Source organism: Eptatretus burgeri, chromosome 5, assembly GCF_056783735.1.
Source record: "Eptatretus burgeri isolate ZD-2024b chromosome 5, Ebu_testis_v1, whole genome shotgun sequence".
Lineage (NCBI taxonomy): Eukaryota > Metazoa > Chordata > Myxini > Myxiniformes > Myxinidae > Eptatretus > Eptatretus burgeri.
The window spans coordinates 103,273,990-103,295,972 of NC_140965.1; the positions used below are offsets into that span (position 1 = coordinate 103,273,990).

At 45.4% G+C, this 21,983-nt stretch overlaps 1 protein-coding gene across 3 annotated transcripts in view; it reads right to left on the reverse strand.

The window, feature by feature from the left end:
• Positions 1-21,983, reverse strand: part of LOC147027093 (noelin-like) — a 236,346-nt gene that overhangs the window by 165,400 nt on the left and 48,963 nt on the right. Inside the window, exons 1-2 of one of the 3 annotated variants that reach the window (XM_085883258.1) lie at positions 18,407-19,071; positions 15,850-15,999 (exon numbers count right to left, since the gene is read on the reverse strand). The exons of 1 other annotated variant lie outside the window; for it this stretch is intronic. In XM_085883258.1, coding sequence (XP_085739384.1) covers positions 15,850-15,999; positions 18,407-18,604 — 348 coding nt within the window. In that variant the 5' untranslated portion in view covers positions 18,605-19,071. Of the gene's footprint in view, positions 1-15,849; positions 16,000-18,406; positions 19,072-21,983 lie in introns of those variants that run through there. One more of the 3 variants, XM_085883259.1, reaches the window with a different exon arrangement.

Genomic DNA, 21,983 nt, shown 5'->3' on the forward strand with positions numbered 1-21,983 from the left:
CTCTCTCTCTCTCTCTCTCTCTCTCTCTCTCTCTCTCTCTCTCTCTCTCTCTCTCTCTCTCTCTCTCTCTCTCTCTCTCTCTCTCTCTCTCTCTCTCTCTCTCTCTCTCTCTCTCTCTCTCTCTCTCTCTCTCTCTCTCTCTCTCTCTCTCTCTCTCTCTCTCTCCTTCTCTCTCCCTCTCTCTCTCCCTCTCTCCCTCTCTCTCTCCCTCCCTCTCTCCCTCCCTCCCTCTGTCCCTCTCTCGCCTCCCGCTCAAGCTGGACTTCGACTCTGCATTCTGTCGTCATCACTGGACTCCTCCTCCTCTTCTCCACCCACATGACGCTGACTCCACCCACCCACGTGGTCCTGCCTCCCATTCCATTTACTCGCTCTGGACTCCACCCTCGCAACTCAAGCCCTCCTTCACGCCCACGGAGCATTCCCCCAAAATGTATTGGTGGCGCGTTCAGGCAAGCATGCAAAGGTACCGAGAGACGGTAGCTTCAACTCTTCTCCTGTCTTGCTTCCCTTCCTCTTCATCGGGTTTTCTGTGTCTGTGTGTGTGCATGTGTGTGTGCGTGTGCGTGAGTGTGTGTGTGTCATGGCACCTGTCTATATAAGTAAGCCTTCAGAAGATTGTTGCATGGTCGCTAGAGTACCCTTATTGTCAGGTTTTCCGTGTGTGTGTGTGTGTGTCTGTCTGCAACACGAGGTTCCACAGCACAAACCAGCAAAACGATTTCGAAGACACTTGGCGACCAGGTGCTATATGAGATGGGAATGTGCGCATTTGAGTTGCGTTGCTAAGCAACCACCCGTTGCTATGCAGCGGCTGAAAAACCGCACGTTCATTATTTTCAATACTTGTCATACAGTTTTGATTGTGGAGAAACGAGACTTCGGAATGAAACACTTCGAGATATTTAGTAAATTTTACTCGAGCCGATTTTTGATTTAGGTTTTATTTTTCAAATGGTAGTCCTTCAAAAATCGGGTGTCTATTTACCGTCATTTTTTATGAGGAGTGCCAGTTGTGAAAATACGCAATCGGAAAAATCTTGCAGGAAGAGGAACAATTGTATGTGAACCAATACGTCTTGGCAATGAATCTTCATCGGTGGATCGGTCAGAATGAAAAGCATCATATCCAGCGCTTGGATCCTCGCGGATCCCTCGTCGCATACTGGCTTGTCAACCTCTTTGTCAAAATTTTTTAGCCAAATCCATCAAAAACTGTATGACTAGTATGAAATTATGTTGCGACCACTCATGTCGCCTACCGGCTTGTTATTATTATTTTCGGGTTAGGTCTGCTCTGCGTTCGCTTTCATAATTTGCTTGTTATTGTCGCACCATGCCTTTCATCCCTATCTCTGCTTGCACACCCCCAATAAATCTATTTATCGTAACACATACTTTTCCTCGCCCCATTGTAAATAAACCATTATTAGAAATGTTCCCAGCTCATTTTTGTCTTTTCCATCATTGGTCCAGCATGGTCGGAATCCTAGCTTAGCCAGGACTTTATTCCCAACAATCCATTCCTTTTAGCCCGGACATCCTTGGCAGTGTCGACCAGCTGCATCCAATCCAGTAAAGTGATCCGGTCCGGGAGAGTGATCTGGTTTGGACAAGGCATACCGAGGGCATGTTCCTCGATAATTAAATCACATGATTAATTAGGTAACCCAGTTAACCCATAGATGGGAGGACCCTAGATCATGCGGTTGAGCTATTGGTGTCCACGTTTGGTTAAGCAACCCGCTGCATCACGGATTATCTGTATGCAACAGCCTACAATTCCGGGGAACCGAGATAGCTTCCCCCCTCCCCCACCCTCGTGTTGTCCTCACCTGACCCCTTGCCCGCAACAACATATATATATATATATATATATATATATATATATATATATATATATATATATATATATAAATATATATATATATATATATATATATATATATATGCATATATATATATACATATATATATATATACATACATATATACATATATGCATATATACATATATACATATATATATATATATATACATATACATATATACATATATAAATATATATACATATATACATATATACATATATATATATATATATATATATATATATATATATATATATATATATATATACATATATATATACACACCAACACATGTAGGGTATGCTTACACCACCATCTCAGGTTGCACACCTGCACTTATTTATTCATTTTAATTAATTTATACAGTATTTTCATTTAACGTATGTGGGTACATCTGTGTGTGGGTACATCAGCGTCAACGTCCATCGGCACACAAAATTTGAGCTTTCTACGTCATCCAGAAGGTACCGATCTTTAGCATCAGTGAGTCAGTCAGTGGCAGTGGCATGGAAGTACCACTCACATATATATATATATATATATATATATATATATATATATATATATATATATATATATATATATATATATATATATATATATATATATATATATATATATATATATATATATATACATACACACACATATGGACTTTTTTTCATTTATTAATATTTTAATTCACTGATGCTTTTTGAGGTTCTGTGATTTACACCTCCCGCACTCCTCTTCCCGAAGAAGCTGCATAAAGCAACCCAAAAGGCCAACACAAGGTAAGCGCTTTGCTGTTTCAAACCCTTCCCAGAGTTCCTCCACAGCTATGAAGACATTCACACCTGGTACACACATGAGAATCCCAATGCTGCACACCCAATCAGCTACCGGACCGGTTTTATGCTTATTGGCCAATCGTAAGCAACAGCGCAGACAGCAATGCATACCAATGAGACTCACAAGCATGTACCACATGAAAACATCAAAAGCAGTCAATAAATAAATAATAAAGACCCACCCACATCTCTCACATGTGAATGCAGGGAATAGCCAATCAGCTCTCATCTCATGAACTAAACCCAGGTGGCAAGGATTATATAAATAATTGACAACTCCCTCACTCCTCCAGTGGTATATATAAAAGAAGACTGTTTTTTCATACATTTATGTTTTCATTCACTGATGCTTTCTGATGGTTCTGTGATTTTACCTGGTGTTTCGGCTTTGATCTCCATCAGCACCTAAAATTTCAGCTTTGTAGGTCACCCGGAAGGTACAGATCTTTAATATCAGTCAGTAAGTAAGTGAGTGAGTCAATCAATGGTTAGAAAGAGGTTTATATCTGAAATACCAACAAATACAACCCGTCGTTTCGCTGACAGGGGTATTGAAGGGGGAGAGAGAGAGAAGGGGAGAGAGAGAGAAGGGGAGAGAGAGAGAGAAGGGGAGAGAGAGAGATAAGGGGAGAGAGAGAGATAAGGGGAGAGAGAGAGAGAGAGAGAGAGAAGAGAGAGAGAGAGAGAGAGAGAGAGAGAGGGAGAGAGAGATAAGGGGAGAGAGAGATAAGGGGAGAGAGAGATAAGGGGAGAGAGAGATAAGGGGAGAGAGAGATAAGGGGAGAGAGAGATAAGGGGAGAGAGAGATAAGGGGAGAGAGAGATAAGGGGAGAGAGAGATAAGGGGAGAGAGAGATAAGGGGAGAGAGAGAGATAAGAGAGAGAGAGAAAGAGAGAAGAGAGAAAGAGAGAAAGAGAGAAAGAGAGAAAGAGAGAAAGAGAGAAAGAGAGAAAGAGAGAAAGAGAGAAAGAGAGAAAGAGAGAAAGAGAGAAAGAGAGAAAGAGAGAACGAGAGAACGAGAGAACGAGAGAACGAGAGAACGAGAGAACGAGAGAACGAGAGAAAGAGAGAAAGAGAGAACGAGAGAACGAGAGAAAGAGAGAAAGAGAGAAAGAGAGAGAGAGAGAGAGAGAGAGAGAAAGAAGAAAGGTGAGGAATAGAGGTAGCATCAGCAAAGAAAGTGATATGTTGAGCTAAATAACTGAACACACAAAAAAACAAGAAGTTATGTTAGAACAGATGTACGCACAATGAGACAACAGAGTGTGTCAAATAACACGCTGGCTCACTTGCAAAAACTTTGATAGCCCAGTTCCAGAAAATTTGTCAGAACATGAACCAAAAGCAATCACTGACAACATGAAAGTACCACTCACATACAATCTCATGATCCAATTGAGCGGGAACATCGAAAACAAAGCATTGCGACCAGATATCATATTTAGGGACAAAAAACAGAGAAGAATGCATTGCTTATTGAGCTGTTAATACCAGTGACTTTGGACTAACGATGCAGAAATCAAGAAAATGACCAAGTACCAAGGCATCAAGAATGAAGTGAAGAGATCCTGGAAGCTGAAAAATGCCAAAGTTTGTTTCAGTGATAGTTGGAGCTATGGCAATGACGACGGAGAACCTCAAAGAGATGTTAAAAACCATCCCTGGGAATATTAATTCAAACAAAGTACAGTTGGTAGCTGTCCGGGGCTCATTGATGTCCCTGAAGAGAGCCCTCAGTGCAAAACTTTGACAACAGAGAACTTCACAGCTTGGTCCATGTTTCGTGTCCCCTTACCGAAATGAAGGTGGATACTTTGAGCCTGCCCTGGGAGGTCTCCATTCCACATGCTGAAACCCACGTATGTAGATATCAATCAACGACACACACACACACACACACACACACACACACACACACACACACACACACACACACACACACACACACACACACACACACACACACACACACGGAGACCACAGATGTGTCTGTTTCATTTCATGAAACCCACCCACCACATGTGGAGATAGCAGGCAATAACAGCAACTTTCATGTACACACACATGCACACACACACTTTGAGACCTGGGGTGAGTGCATTTAAAACCCATGCAATCTTCCTGGCAAAAGTCTGTCTGCATGCGTGCTCGTACATACAGCAACCTTTGCACCCCACCGGTCGGCGCATTCTGAATCCGATTCGTACCTGCTTGTCCTCTCCACAGAGGGGGAAGGGTTAGGGGGGAGGGGAGGCATGGGAGAGAGAGAGGAAAGAGGAAAGGGGGAGAGGGGATGGGGTAAGAAAGAGGAAGAGGTGTGGGAGAGAGGGGGTAGGGTTTTGAAGCAGATAGAGGGGTGGGATCGGGGTGAGAGGCAGAGGGAAAAGAGGGAGAGGAGTGAGGGAGGTAGAGGTGTGAGGGAGGGGGAGGTGTGAGGGAGGTAGAGGTGTGAGGGAGGAGGAGGTGTGAGGGATTCCGGCAGATGTGATGCCCAGTTTATCATCCATCCGAGAGACGGCACACACATTGATGAATCACCCTGCCTGGGAAACACCGGGATGACGGTTTATACCTTCGTAGGGATTCAAATCCAGGCTACACAGAGCGAGCATGCGTACCTCTTGGCTTTCCTGCCGTGAAATGGCGATTCATTATTTCATAAATGAAAACAATTTTTTTTTACTCATTGTAATCAAACAATTTATTTTGCCTTCCTACCTCTGGTATCAAACCACAGTATTTCCATTGAAACGTGAAGAATGCGTGCCAAGAGACTTCACCAAGCAATCAACGAAAAGGGTGAAGAAACAGAAACAACACTAATTTTTATTTGTATTTATCTATGCCAAAGTGATGGGTCATATACTGGAAGAACAATAAGGGGAAACGTCATGGAAAATTAAATTTCAAATTTTTCAACGAGCTCGCCACCGCCTTTTGCCTCACAGAACAACACGTGGCCAATGCAAGTGAGTAGCCTTGAACTTTGTTCAAGTCGATCGATATACACTGATGAGCCAAAACATTATGACCACTGACAAGTGAAGTGAATAACATTGATTATCTTGTTACAATGGCACCTGTCAAGGGGTGGGATATATTTGGCAGCAAGTGAACAGTCATTTCTTGAAGTTGATGTGTTGGATGTAGGAGAAATGGGCAGGAGTGAAGACCTGAGCGACTTTGACAAGGGCCAAATTGTTATGGCCAGACGACTGGGTCAGAGCATCTCTGAAACGGCAAGGCTTGTGGGGTGCTCCCGGTCAGCAATGGTGAGTACCTACCGACAGTGATCCGAGGAGGGACAAACCACAAACCGGTGACAGGGTGTTCGGCAACCAAAGCTCATCAATGCGCGAGGGCAACGAAGGCTATCCCATCTGGTCCGAACCGACAGAAGGTCTACTGTGGCACAAGTCACAGAATATGTTAATGGTGGTCATGGGAGGAATGTGTCACAATCCACAGAGCATCGCACCCTGCTGCAAATGGGGCTGCGTAGCCACAGCCTGGTAAGAGTACCCATGATGACTCGTGTCCATGTTGAAAGTGCCTACAATGGGCACGTGAGCGTCAGAACTGGACCTTGGAGCAGTGGAAGAAGGTCGCCTGGTCCGATGAGTCCCTTTTTCTATTAGATCACGTGGATGGCTGCGTATGTGTGCACCCTTTACCTGGGGAAGTGATGGCACCAGGATGCACTTTGGGAAGATGACAAGCCGGTGGAGGAAGTGCAATGCTCTGGCAAATGTTCTGCTGGGAAACCCTGAGTCCGGCCGTTCATGTGGACGTCAATTTGACACGTGTCACCCACCTAAACATCGTTGCAGACCAGGTACATCCCTTCATGGCAATGGTATTCCCTGATGGCAGTGGCCTCTTTCAGCAGCATAATGCGCCCTGCCACACTGCAGACATTGTTCGGGAATGGTGTGAGGAACATGATGAAGTGTTCACATGTTGCCCTGGCCTCCAAATTTTCTAGATCCCAATCCTATTGAGCATCTGTGGGATGTGCTGGACCGACCACAGTCCGATCCACAGCGGCTCCACCTCGCAAGATTCCACCTTACAGGACTTGAAGGATCTGCTGCTAATGTTTTGGTGCCAGATACCACAAGACACCTTCAGGGGTCTTGTGGAGCCCATGACTCGGTGGGTCGGCGCTGTTTTGGTGGCACACGGAGGACCAACAGCATATTAGGCAGGTGGTCATAATGTTTTGGCTCATCAGTGTACAGAATCCAGTGAGAATGTGTCAATTGTAGTGGTCACCAAGTGGCTTAAAAACCCCAACAAAATAGTTGCTATTAAACATACACCTCCCGAAGACACCCAAATGTCAAATATGTCCGAATTGGACAAATTAACACTTTTTAGGAATCAAAACTGCAACTGCTTATAAGTTCGATTCTGGAGCTTAAATTTTTGAATTCTGCTTAGTTTCAGAGATTCTCACGGTGATCACATGTGCGGAAATGAAATAAAGCCACAAACACTGCCGTCTCCGGGCGTCTTTCAGCAGTGCAATGTACCCAGTGATTTGTAGCTATGATGAACAGGCATTCGATCATATGGGTGAGGAAAGTGAAAAAAAAAACTACTATGAAGAAATCGTTGCGGCCCCTTCCATGTCAAGGCATGGTTGAGCAGGCCAAAAATATGGTGGCTTCAAACTCCAGTGAGGTTACCTAGGATACGCCTTCAGACCCATAAGAATGGTGACCGAGGATGCACCTGAAAAAGGATATAATTAAATAAGGCTGTTAATTATCTTTAATAATTTTTTTTTTAATTTAGCCAAACACACCATTTTCACTCATGCACTTCCTTGGAGTTTCTTGGTATGCATGCAAAGTTTAAGGCTGTTAGGTTTCATGGTTTTGTAGTTATGGAGGACACACACAGACACATACATTCTAATGATCCCCACATTTTGATCCCCTAATGGCTCCCTGTACTGATCTAATGATCCCACATCTAATGTACTGCCCCCCCCCCCCCACTTTTCAGCACTTGTATGGACTGGAGTCCAGGGAGGATGTCAGAGAGATCAAGCGATGGTGCATCGTTTGTGAATGTCAAGATCTATAAACTTGATGTCACAGATGATGCAGTCATCTTTGCGGAGACTCCAGATATACTTTTGGGAGCCCTCGAGATGCTGAATCCTCAGAACCCTAGAGATGAAACATCTTGGATGCTGCTATCCTGTCTGTTCCTGTTTGTGACGAGGATGCTGAGGTCACGGAGAGATTCACTTACCTTGCCAGTGATATTCATGTCTCTGCTGGCTGTGAGCCAGAGGTCAACAGACATCTGGGTTGGGCCTGGGAGTCATGGATACATTGGATCATTAGGTGTGGCGCTGCCAGTACCTGTGTGGGAGGACGAAAATCTGAGTCTTCCGGTCCTTGGTGCTTCCAGTCTTGCTCTATGGATGCGAGACTTGGACTCTGACCAAGGATCTGAGATGGAGACTTAATTCCTTTGGTACCAGGTCTCTTCGAAAAATCCTTGGCTATTGCTGGGCGGCATTTCTGTCCAACAAGTGGTTGCGGAGAGAGACTCAAATGAGATTTGTTACCTGCATAGTCTGTGAGCATTAATTTCGGCTGTATGGACATGCGGTTCATTTTCCTGACGCTGAACCTGCTCACCAGATTCTCTCAGCGAAGGAGTCTCCTGAGTGGAGGAGGCCATTGGGCTGACCACGTGCCTCGTGGTTGCAGCAGGTTGATCAGCATCTCAAGGTGATGGGCATGGGCCAGGCATATACCTGGGGGGTGGCCAGATGGAGGCCTCTGGAGTACCGATGAAAAGTGGACGCAGCGACGCGCTGCTCCGGCGCATGTCCTATACCTGACCTGACACACACACACACACACACACACACACACACACACACACACACACACACACACACACACACACACACACACACACACACACACACACACACACACACACACACACACACACACATACACTAACATTGTTGATTGCTCCCTTGTAAGTGTTCTTTGTTGAGCCCTTCTATTGGCTCTTATAAATCATATGACCTGGAGGTCAGGGAGCAGATTCTCCATTTTGTGATTAAGCGACGGCCGTGTCGTTTTGGCTTGTGCCATCTGCCGCTCTCAATCTCTGCCTTGCAATGTTACGTCTGCAAGTAAAAGTTTAATATGCATCATGATTGTTTCAGAAATATGATTTTTGTTGCATGCTGCATTTTAGATGTTATGTTTTCTCTGTGGCTGCGTAATACTCGTATAAGCAGTACACATTGGCGTGCGATGTGTTCTTTGGATTGCCCGGTCGATATATTTAATTTATCAGGCATGCATTCTGTGATTCTGGTCTGTATTGTTCTACATATTTCTGCTTTGTCTTTGCAGTTTCACACTGGTTCCATTAAACGTTCGAGTGAGAAGTACATCCAGTCTCAGACAATCATTTGGGACAGTGTTTAGCTGTTAGTGTTAGCTGGGACAGTGTTTAGCTCTCTGCTTAGCTGTGCAGAGTCACGCACAGTGAAGACAGAATACACACACTTATTAGCGTAGATACATTCAGTATATATATATATATATATATATATATATATATATATATATATATATATATATATATATATATATATATATATATATATATATATATATATATATATATATACACACACACATACACATACATGGATTTTAGAATCGGACCCGACTAATGCATACAAACATTTAGGTCCTCCAACAGTTATTTCCACAAATGCATGTCAAGGATAGACCCATCGCCATGTCTGGTGGGATTCTAACTTTGATGCATTGGAGAAGGCCTTTTTCTTTGAAGGCCATTGGAGAATAAAATAGATTCCTTGCTTATGGGATGGCCTTTTTCTCTTTATGACACATTCATGCACGCGAGATAGCCGTTAGTCCAACAGAGGCTTATTTACCCCCTTTCCATCAGGACACATTGGCTTGGATGTAGACGATTTATTTACACCTTGGACTTACAGGACATTTGATTAAGCACACCGCCGGCTTTTTTCTGAGCAGTTAGTCTGACTGTCAAACACGGCTGTGGATCATTTACCTCACACACCTATCTTTCATTGACGTTTGACACCCACCTCTTTCACCTACGGTGACGTCCACCTTTTTCCATTGACGTTTGACACCCCGTTTGGCAGCTCTATAGATGCTGGCTGGCTCTTGTTCGTTTTGGGCTGAAGGGGGAAGGAATGATCATGAGGTTGACAGTTGGTCACGTGCAACGATGTGCCAAGAGGCAAGGTGGATTTGGCTGAAGTCTGCTTGAGTCTCCGCCCAGACGGGTCACCTATAAAAAGGACGGGAGGATCGTTTTTTCGGGCAGTTTGTGACAGCGGGGTGACAGTTATTTTCAGCTCCAGTCAGTTCCAGTCAGATAGTTGGTGAGCTAGTGACAGCCTCAGCACCATACAGCTCCTTGCAGCTGTCTGTTGGTTGTAGCTCCTGGTGGCTCCCGATGGTGGGTGAACGTTGGATCATTCCTGCTGGTTCTGCTCGAGACCTTCTCTTGGCATACCTGATTTTTGGCGTCCCTGGTTCCTGGGGGTGATGATGTGACATCGATTGGTGTTCAAGCCTGTTTGTGGGTGGGTGCATGGTAAGGCAGGGTGCTGGCAGCGGACCAGGCATGCTCACACATTTCGGGAGATTTTATTTGACAGACAATGACTAATACCTTGGTAAGCCAAGACCAGATTTCTTTACCCCCTGAATGATCTGCTGGGTACCCTTGTCTCGTGTTTAATCATGAAGTAAAATAAGGCATAGTGATAAGCATCTGCTCTTTGTCTGTTTTTCTATCAATGCCTGATTAATTCTTCATTTGCTTGAGATTATTTTGATCGTTTTGAATTTCCGTATTTTCACCACAAGCAAAAAAAAAAATCTTTTCAGTTTATTAATTTTTTCTTATTAATACATTCCTTGTTGACGTTTCAACCTGTCCGTGCTTGTCCTTTCCTTCCATTGATCCAGCATTGTCTGAACCTAGATAGACTGGGAGGTAATTACCAAACTAATTAACCTGTCATAGTCGGCATGCACCAGCGGTAAATGCTCGGCTGCCCTAATTAAATCGAATCAAGATAACATTAGTGCATCGGTGAGGGCGCGCTCCCCATTCAGGAAGCCACATGACCTCGAGTTAAATGGAAAAATTAGACGATGGACACTGGAACTCGTGCTTAACTGGGTGGCGTTCGTGGTTGTAAAGCAACCACCGAACCACAAAGTTAATTGTGAACGGTGGCTCCAGGTCCGGCAATTCCGAGGAGAAACGGGGATTAACCCCATCGTAATACACTCGGTACCGATGGCCGTAACTAACACACATATATATATATATATTTGCAAGGAGAATTTGTTGCAATGCTCCAAATTCTTCTGTTTTGTCAACCACCTGCTCCAGCAGAAGCAATCCATCACCCTTGACAGGTGGGTGGCGAGTTCTTGCCTCTCCATTCCCCCAAGACAGAACCTTGGCAGAAGTCCACCACCCCAATGCCAAGTGAAACTGTGTTGCCGGGCAGAAAGCAAAGACCCAGCCAATCATCATAAGACACAGCAGATTTGGCAGAGGTTCATGGGAGATCAGAGACGCAGCAGATTCATGGAGAAGGAAGCGCGATAACTGTTCAATTATTTGGGGCAAGATAGGAGATTGAGGGAAATTCACACAGATATTTCTATCCATCTATCAATCCTTCCATCCATAAGGATCATACTCTGTACAGAGCGTCGGTGCTGCCGAAGCAGTCTCCTGGGTCTTCGGCACAATCCTGGATAGGTCGCCACTCTGACGCAGGATGCTCGAACGGCTCAATCATCGCAGGCTACTCGAGTGAAGATACGGATCCGGATCCAATAATTTTTTTAAGTGATTCTTCACCATTGAGAGAGAGGGCTAAACAGATATATTTCACAATATGTCAAAAAGTTGTTGATGGATTTGGATGAAACTTGGTGGACATTATGAGTGTCTGACAAGGATGAACCATTTCAATTTTGGTGAAGATCCAAATGGGGATCTGGATACGACATTTATTTAATTACCTCCACCACCTAAGGTGGAGGAGGTTGTGTTTTCACCCCTTTCTGTCTCCTTCTCTGTGTATAGGATATCTCAAAATGTTGTGGACAGATTCGGTGTGTGACAAGGATGAACCGATTAGATATTGTTAAAGATCCGGATTCATGATCCGGATCTGACTACGAGAATTTTAAAAGTGATTTTTCACCATTGAGAAATAGGGCTCAAAAACGATATGCAGCATGATATTTCAAAAATGTGTTGGGCCAGATATGTTCCTGTGGGTCGTGCATTATGTGGCGGAGGTACTCTATGCACTCTACTGAGTGCCCTTCTAGTTTATTCAAGTGATTCTTCACCATTGAGAGATTGGGCCAAAAACGATATATATTATATATACAGAACACGATATCTCAAAAATGAATTGTGCCCGACATTTTTCCTGCATCAGGCATTGCGTGGCAGAAGTATGCGCTCTACCACGTACCCTTCTCGTTTCAGCATAAAATCAGCTGTTCCTGTTGGTTTTCTCTGCTGTGTAGTGCATTTCACAACAAAAACTCAACCATGAGAAACAAAGAGCTTTCAAAGACCTCCGGAATAAAGTTGTGGGAAGGCAGGATCTCTGTGGATCCTGACACCACCGCGTCTTATCTTCCCCCATCCAAAACCTCGATCTTTTCTACTCCTGTTAATCCACTCCAAACCCACCTCCTTCAAATTCCCTGACTTAGTTCCTGAAAGTCCATGTAATGTCCACCTTGTCTACCTCGTGTTTCCCGCCACATCCCTCTCCCTCCCTTCTAAAGATCTTCTTATGTCTCTGTTCCCCACTGTTTTGTCCTTCCCTCTCCCGCCCCTCTAGTCCATGTAATGTCCACCTTGTCTACCTCGTGTTTCCCGCCACATCCCTCTCCCTTTTAAAGATCTCCTAATGTCTCTGTTCCCCACTGTTTTATCCTTCCCTCTCCGGCCCCTCTAGTCCATGTAATGTCCACCTTGTCTACCTCATGTTTCCCGCCACATCCCTCTCCCTTCTAAAGACCTCCTAATGTCTCTGTTCCCCACTGTTTTGTAATTCCCTCTCCCGCCCCTCTTGCCTCATGCCCCCCTTGCTGTGCATCCTGTGTTAGCTCTCATTTGAGTCTCGAAAATGGATGCAATTTTTTTTTTCAATAAGACACCAGATGTGCAGCCGCAGGGACATTAGTTGCACTTATTACGTCCAACGGGGGAACAGCTTTGCGTCATGATTGGACAGCGAAGGGGACGAATCAGCTTTAAGTTTGGGATAGATTTATTCAAGTGAGTAGGATTGGAGGATGGATTTGTTTCTGGTTCAAGTGTTTGGGTTACCGGTTCTGTGTCACGTGCTTCACGTCTGCCCCAGGTTTGGGTATCAAGCTTGACCTTCACTCCCGCAGGTGAGGGCTGTGGACAATTGCATAATCCTCATAATGCAGTATGCAGGTCAACGTGATGGCTAATTGACCATGTGCCTGAAAGCCATGTTTAGAGAATTTCCCCGCTGGTGAAGCCAGATACCGAGGCTTTAACCAACATGTTTTCCCACGCGAGGGTGTATTGCAGGTTGAGACAATGTGCCACAACCAGCGAAAGTTCGTCTCCACATGCATCTGCTTTCTGGTGCTGCATCAACCCTGTCGTGAGTCGCTGGGACGTCTGGCCCACACAATTGGCATCACAGTCTCGATAAGGGATTTCATAGGCCACGCTCATCTTGGCGAGTCTATTCACCCTGTCTTTGGTCCTGAACAGCTGTACACGGACTGTTTTCCGAAGTTTGTGCACGATTCGGATTCTGAATGGTTGTAATAAGTGGTTGGTCATCTCCGAAGTATTGCAGATGTGTGGTACTAATACTGTTTTGACCGGTTCCTCAGATCAGGGTGTCAGTACCCTCCTGTGGCAGCAAGACCGAATAAATGCTGTCGGGTAAGCATTGTTCTGTAGTAAGAGGGTGACGTGTTCAGTTTTGGTCCGTCTTGGGTCCCAATCACTGCAGTGCAATTTGGCCCGGTCAAACAAGGTTCGTGCACAAGATCATTTGTGCATAGTCGGGCAACCACTGTTGGAATTAAGCACCCTGTCTGTATGCGTGGGCTTGCAGTATACCTGGGTGCTCAAACGCTGGTCTGTTGTGTGTGTGTGTGTGTGTGTGTGTGTGTGTGTGTGTGTGTGTGTGTGTGACACCCACATCCAGAAAAGGAATGAAGCTGGCTTGTTCGAGGTCGTGGGTGAACTGTATGCCAGGTATGTGAAGCTGTTGATGTGGGTTTGGAACCTGCCAAAGTTGTCTTTTTTGATGATGGTGAACGTATTATCCACATAGCGGAACCAAAGTTTGGGCATGTTTTCACCCTGTAATGCCTGTTTCTCGAAGTGTTGCATTACTAACTCCATGATCAAGCCTGACTTGGGAGAGCCCATGGGTGTGCCTTGGTGTTGGTGGTAAATTTGACCCACCAAAGTAGAAGTATGTTGATGTGAAGCACAAGTCCAACAGTGAAAGCAGCTGTGTTGGACAGAGTCGGCTGTTATCTACCAGGTATTGGTCTGCAGTATGGTGGCCTCTCAGGTTCTCCTTGCTTGGTCAATGGGGATGAAGGTGAATGGGGTTGTGATGTCAAAAGAGACCATGATCTCATCATCTTTGATGCGGACATCTTTGATAGGTGAGAGGAACTCAGCATTGCCTGCAATCAGGCAGTGTGAGGCGAATCTGACACCAAATGCTTAAGGTGATGGAAGAGCCCTTTAGCAAGTTTGTAAGTGGGGACACCTTTTAGGGATGCAATGGGTCGGAGTGGTATTCCGTCTTACTGCTCCTTGGGTAGCCTGTATAACTTTGGGAATTTCTCAGTGAATGTCTTTCAGGGACACGATCGATTAATTCTCACATCGACCTGCATGCTACCTATCGAGGATTACGCAATCGCCTACAGCCCCCACCTGCGGGTACGAAGGTCAAACCTGAAAACCAAAATCCGGGGCAAACATGAAACACGTGACACCAAACCGGTGACCCAAACACCCAAACCAGAAGCAAATCCATCCTGCAATCCCCCAAACCTGATGCTAATTGGTCCCCTTCACAGCCCAATCATGATGTGTAGGCATTCCCATCATACGTAATAAATACAGCGAATGTCTCTACAACTGCACTTTAGGTGTCTTATTATTATTATGTCTGAGGACGGAAGTCACGTATTCAGGTGACTCACATACAATGAGTATATGTATATATGTATATATATATATATATATATATATATATATATTTTCATCCCGAGTGCCCCTTCAATAATGATGTCATACAATGCATCTGTCATTTCCCCAGATTGAGTACCATGCAACAATTTCTTCAAGTGTACAGTGTGTTCCAGAAGTATCACTTTGTGGAAATATCACTGTTCCATATTGCCCCCCTAAGGTGGGGCAATGCTAGTTTGTACAATTCTCAACTGTATATATCAGAAAATGTATTCGTCAGAATTTCCATGCAGTGTCCATGTGCTCACAGTATTAATCAAGTGCTCACAAACAAATGAATAATAAAGAATGAATAAAAGAGGAAATAATCTCCCAAACTCGTGTGGAATAATTAAAGGATCCTTTTTGTAAATAACAATAGAAATTGAAGCAAATTCCTGAAGCCAGATTACAATCACTATGCACAAACAAAGCATTTAGTTGGATGCATGAATAACCCCTTAGTCAGGCAATGAGCAGTTTATTTAATGGATAATATGCGTTGTAAGGAGGCCCTCATGCAAATGCCCGTGGCAACCTTGAATTATAGGGTTGATGGACCTACGGGGTTTCCGAGTGAACATCAATGGGAAAAATGGATGAAATAGGCAACTAAATGAATGAGTCAACACGATTGGTGTGTAATAGTGACACTAACGGTGATGCGTACGACCGTGGAATGACAAACATATCCCCATTTAGGAAAATCCGAATTTCAAGTCGGTGTGTGGATTAGAAATTTCAGCAGTGGGTGAGTTACGAGAGGGTGTGTTGCTGATTAAAGGTCGCAGTGCACCTTCTCGAGGAGTTGTCGAAGTTGGCGTGAACGCGCATCTCTCGAACAGGCACTTTGCTGGGGGGCCACGACCGTACATACGCATTTCCCATCCGCATCCTGTGCTGATGTGAAAACTTGCCAACCCTCATCAGGCCGTGGCATAAAACCCTGCGAAGGATGGACAGGGACACAACATGGTAGAGAGCAGAGGACAGACTGAAGGAGTTGTTTCAAACAATGAAAAATATCAAGAGTATCTGTCGTCGTCAGATTGCCAATGCAAGTAAATCGAGCACACTATTCATCATCTACCGGCCAGGTAAGTGGCTTCACATACTCCTACACTTACTTCTCGCCATGAGGACAAGTAAAACCTCAAGTAAATGCATGATGTAGCGGAAAATGGGGGTGAACTAGGCCAACATGCTAGTACTCGCTATTAACTGGCCAACAAGCTAGGTGACTCAACGTACCCCGCACCCACATTTTACCTCTGGGATTGAAGGCACTAGGAGTGAAATTTTTGATAATGCATAAACAACGTAAACATTACAAGGTTACAAGAACACCGTTTTGTTGACAGATGTTAACTTGAAGAATGAGGTGGAGAATAACAAACTAAAAGCAAGACATATGGTGACGTTGTTACTCGAGATACAGAAAGGTACGGGCTCGACAAACCTTTATTTCAACGTCACCAAGTGCACGATGGACTTTTCATCTTCGAAAAATTATGTTTAAATTCTCACAAATCATAAAATATATGAATAAGATAACAGGTGCTTATTATTTGATATCGTCAGCTCCTCAGGAGGAAAATGTACTGAAAAAAAAAATGTGGATCCCATGGCAATTGGCTTCTGCTGCCAGCACAAACAATGGAAAGAAATGACAACTCCTGGAAAGAAATCCTGGCAGCTGCAGTCCAATCAAAAATGAATGTTTAACATCAGATTGCATACGAAGCAAGGAAGGAAACTTTGCAGATTGTGGACCCCTCGGCTAGTCTCGAAACAAAGGGACTGGCGCATACCCCTCTCCGAGGTAGGAGTTTGTGAGAATGTCTTGGACCACAATGAATTACAAAAAGTCTAATGGTTGCAGATCTTTCCACAACCAAGGTGGCATCACGGGTGGCTGGGGAAGCCAACAGTCCAAAGAGTTGAACAAGGGATGAGAAAAGTGTTAATTTCCCTTCATTCTATTTCATATGGCAACAGTAATTTAATTTCCTTTTCCATGCACCTGCGCCTCTTTCCCTGCCAATGCAGTCACATGGTGATGCATGTGACCCCCTTTCGTTTATGGAACTCTTGAAGCTTGACTCATCCTTTGCAGTAACCTTCAAATGATGTGAGCATCTAAAGAACACCACTACAAACGCAAGAAGGTTAAAAACGTAATTACTAAGGGTAACTCAAGCTGCATCAGATGTCCATGGTCTCCAGGGCGATGAGGGCAGTCCCATTCAGTGCATTATGAAGGGAAGTTTGGGTATTTTCATGAAGCTAAGGGAGGCTGTTCAGCACACCAGGTGTGCCATTCACCTGTTGCCTGGCCAAGGCCTTTGGGACTTGCAGTCCAGCTGTCGTCATGATTGTCTGTCAATGAGATGTTCGTCTCACCGGTTGTGGAAAAGGCGGTGAGAGCGATCGGCACGCATCACTATCACACGTCGCAACATGGGCAGGAGCGTGTTTGTATATGCGTGTGACCCACGCGTGGTTCACCTGGAGCCAATGTGCTTGGAAGAGGTGACGAACACGGTAATTAAGAGCGCAAATAAATAACGTCGGTACTAATGAACGCAGCAGAATGGAATCGATGCAGTGCCAGGAGGCAGACGTACATCGCCTGGGCCGGATTAAAACTCAAACACACTCCTGTGTTGATCAAAGAATCCTGGGGAAGTTTTGACAGCAGCACTTCATCGTTTTGCCTGCTCATTAGCATTCCCTATAATCATAAGACCTTCCCTTCCGAGAAAGCAATATTCCCGTTGTAGTAATAAAAAAGCTCAGCAATGTTGTCTCACCACCTGTTACGACAGACATTCCTGGACGTTGAAGGGTTCAAATGCATCTCTGCAGGGACGCCCATAAGAGACACATCGAGCCCATTGAGGGAGAAAAACATTTCATTCAACCGAGCGTTAATACACAATCATCACCTGTACACCTTTCATCATTTCGCTTCTACTGTCTTTTTGGTTTTGCCTTTTTCATGTGCTCCCCATTTTGCTTCTCCGGAGTGAAGCACACTCTGTGTCAGATGATTCATGGCTCCGGGTCTACTAGCAATTCTCGCATATCGACTTGCGGGTGGAAACACCGTACACGGGCGGGATGCGCATGCTCGGGGTCCGGTGTAGCGCAAGGACAGCCCGTTTTAAGAAGATTTATTCGGGGACTCATGCGCTCTGCACGATCGATTCCGGCAGCTCCAGACCGGACTCCACCGGGGATCATATTAATCATCAGAAACCCCTGCGTTCCGCTCTCTTGAGTCCGGAGCACAACTGGGCCTCTGCATCAAAGCAACACCGACATTTCCGCGCACCGTAGACAATACTCACAGCGGATAGCGTATCCATTTCCCCGCTCTGTGCTACATTTAGCTTGGTGAGGTTTAGCCCGACCAGCCCGGGAAGGGTCTGGGACATCCAGTTGGTCACCATGGCCATAGTGCTGAGAACGACGCCCAGCTTGAGCATGGGCACCGAAGCCCCTGCCGCGGTCGCATTCGTGATGTTCAAAGCGAGCAAGGGCGTCATATTCGCACCGCTTCCCTCCAACTCTGGCTCAAACAAAGCGACCGATTCCACACAAGCACTTTTCACCTACACGAACACCCTCCGGACATGTTGACCTCGTAACGGTGAGTTCGCAGAGCGCCGGCCCATGCTGCGAGGCGCCACAATCTGCCCGTCCCTTTTAGTCATCCATCGGCCTTGACTTATGACCCAGGGGCCACCTCCCCTCTCCACCTGGGGATTCGCATCATTATACTTGGATGGATGGTGCGGTCACCGTGCCGAAGCTCTCTGAACGACTCTCAGATGAACCCGATGTTGACCAATCGTGGCAGTGATCCGTTGCTCCGACGATCGCAATTACGTCAGAGAAGGACAAACCACCGGGGAATCCAGAGGATTGTTCGTCCTCACCGCGCACGGGCAACGAAACGCACGGCACAGCCGGAGGAACCAAACGGCCGTGCCCGCATGCTCCCTCCCATCCTCCTCCCCATGCTATGCCCCCCGCACGACGCTCAGCGCGCAAGGGGATGAACACGCGTGTACAGCAAGCCCATATCGCACAGGGTCTTGCGTCTGTCTGTCTCTGTCTCTCTGTCTGTCTGTCTGTCTGTCTGTCTGTCTGTCTGTCTGTCTGTCTGTCTGTCTGTCTGTCTGTCTGTCTGTCTGTCTGTCTGTCTGTCTGTCTGTCTGTCTGTCTGTCTGTCTGTCTGTCTGTCTGTCTGTCTCTCTCTCTCTGCCTCTCTCTCTCTCCCTCTCTTTCTCTCTCTCCCTCTCTTTCTCTCTCTGCCTCTCTTTCTCTCTCTGCCTCTCTTTCTCTCTCTGCCTCTCTTTCTCTCTCTGCCTCTCTTTCTCTCTCTGCCTCTCTCTCTCTGCCTCTCTCTCTCTGCCTCTCTTTCTCTCTCTGCCTCTCTTTCTCTCTCTGCCTCTCTTTCTCTCTCTGCCTCTCTCTCTCTCTGCCTCTCTCTCTCTGCCTCTCTCTCTCTGCCTCTCTCTCTCTCTCTCTGCCTCTCGTCGTTTGGTTGAGAGATAAGTTTATAGTTCGAACATTGATGCTGAGCTGAAAAAGGAATATTGATTATGAACCCGCCCCTGCCACCCGTAGGCTTGAATCACCATCCCTACATGTCTTAAAAGGCGTCACTCGACTCTCATGACCGCACAGGACACAAGGTCACGCTCCTCAAACAGTGTTCAATCCCCTACTCCCCTTTGAAGCCGCAACAACGCTTCCCCATCAAGGGTGGTACTGCCCCCCCGCTAAAGCCAGCTGCTGTCATCACCAAACAGGCCATCATGGGCAAGGGTGCTTTTGCCAATGCACAGGAGGGTTGACCATTTTGAGAGTGACCGAGCGAAGCAGGGATTCGTTCCCACGCCCGCACGATGCTCATGTGCCCAATGAATGATTTAAAAGCATTTTTTGGAGGGCGGTACATTGGGGAGTCTGGAAGGGGACTAAAGATGTGTTATCATCACGGTCCTTTACCTCTCCGCCTTTCTTCTCACATCCCATCCCTGCACCCTCACCGGTACACCGTGCAGCGCATGCGCAGTCCTCGCTCGACGTATGCATTTACGGAACCCCGGCCTCACGTTTATTTGATTTCTCACCAATAACTACCATCAACCGATGGTATGTTCTATTATGCCGTCACACTACAGTGAGTGTTGCCCTGCATTGGGGTTCAACATGGTAAACGCGCTCGTTAGCAAGAGCTGTGATGGGGGAAATCGCATGCTCCCCTACCCCGATGTCCCTGCACATGTTTGCCTCTGATTATGTGCCTCCCCCCCCAACCTCCCCCCACCCCACACTAGGCTCCTCCCTTCCCTTTGTTCTCCCTTACCTATGTCTCCATATCGACCATATTCGTGTGCAGCACAGCCGTGGTGATGGCTGTTTTAAAAACTGCTCGAGCCAAAGTGTCATTCAAAGGTCGAGCGGTTGATTTCCGATGAGCCATGGTCATCAAAGGGTGCGTCTGGCTAATTGGAAACATTCTCGCGCAATATTTATTTCAAAATCTTCCATTTCCCAGGATGTTATGACTTTTGGTGCCGGTAACGCTGCACGCAATGAACCAAATAATTATTCCAGACGAGTAAACACCTTAACACGGTCTTTACAACTGATCATGGGAACCTTGGATCTGATTGTGCCAGGAACAAGGCAGGTACCCGGTGGGCATGATACTCAAGTATCAAGGGATTTTAACGACATTGAATGGATTGAATTGAATCTATATCATGTCATGAAATATTAACTAACGTACAGTATATCATGTACTCCCTCCTTTTTCTCTGACATGTTCCATACCTGCTAAACTCCTTTCCCTCAGTCCTCCCCCCCCTCCTCTCTCACCTTCCTCACACAAATCATCTTCCCATCACTTACTTGTCTCAATAATAAATCCCCCACCTGCATATATCACAATAATAAGCTCCGAAATTAGAGTGCAGAGACAAGAGGAATTGACTAAGAAGTGGGGAAAAAAGGAAAATGTATGGAACAAAGAGGGGGTGGTGATTTATTTACAAGCAAAAAATTATAAGGACTTTTGATGGTCAAGGTGTGAACTTTTGTGGAACAGAAACAGGTGCGGACAACATGTCAGATTCAACCGGAGGTCAGATGCGCAGGTGTCAAGGTGGTGAACCCATTTTAATTAGGTTTGGCTCTCCGTCCCACTTGTGGTTTTTCAGACTTTTCCCCCAAACCCTTGAACATATTCAATGTGAAACTTGGTACACGGCTTTATTACGATAAGTTACAGAACAAGTTCGAGTTTCAGGGAGTTTCATCAATTTTTCACAGAGTTATGCCCTTTTTAGACTTGGAAAATATCACATCGGTAGTTGGGGACATGGAAAGCAAAGCAATTCTCACTCTTGTTTTTTCTTAATCAACAGAAGCTGCCCAAGGTCCCAAAACAGGTATAGGAGTTAACTAACTAATTAACTAATTAACTGCCATATTCAGAGGAAAGGCGCAATGCTCGGGTAAAGTGTGTTTTCGACGGAGTGAAAGAATTTTCATATGACGGCAAATATGACATTGATTGTTGAACAAACCAATGTTGACTTGATGCCACTCAGGAGTTGAAGAGTTAAAGATAAAAATAATAATAATAATGATAATAACTCCAGTATTACGTATGGCGAGACTCATGACGTCAGCGGTTCTTCCTTGGCAAATTAAAGGAAAGAAAATAAAGTTCATTAATCATGCAAATTAGTGAAAAAGTTCCCCAAATGTTTGCTGCACAAACCTCTTTGAAACATATTGAATAGCACAAAGGATCCCCACTTTACTGTTTAATACAATATGTTCCGATTCTGGGCACCAATGACGCAATACTTAATTAGAGGGTTAGAGATTCTCCCCTTTGGTCAA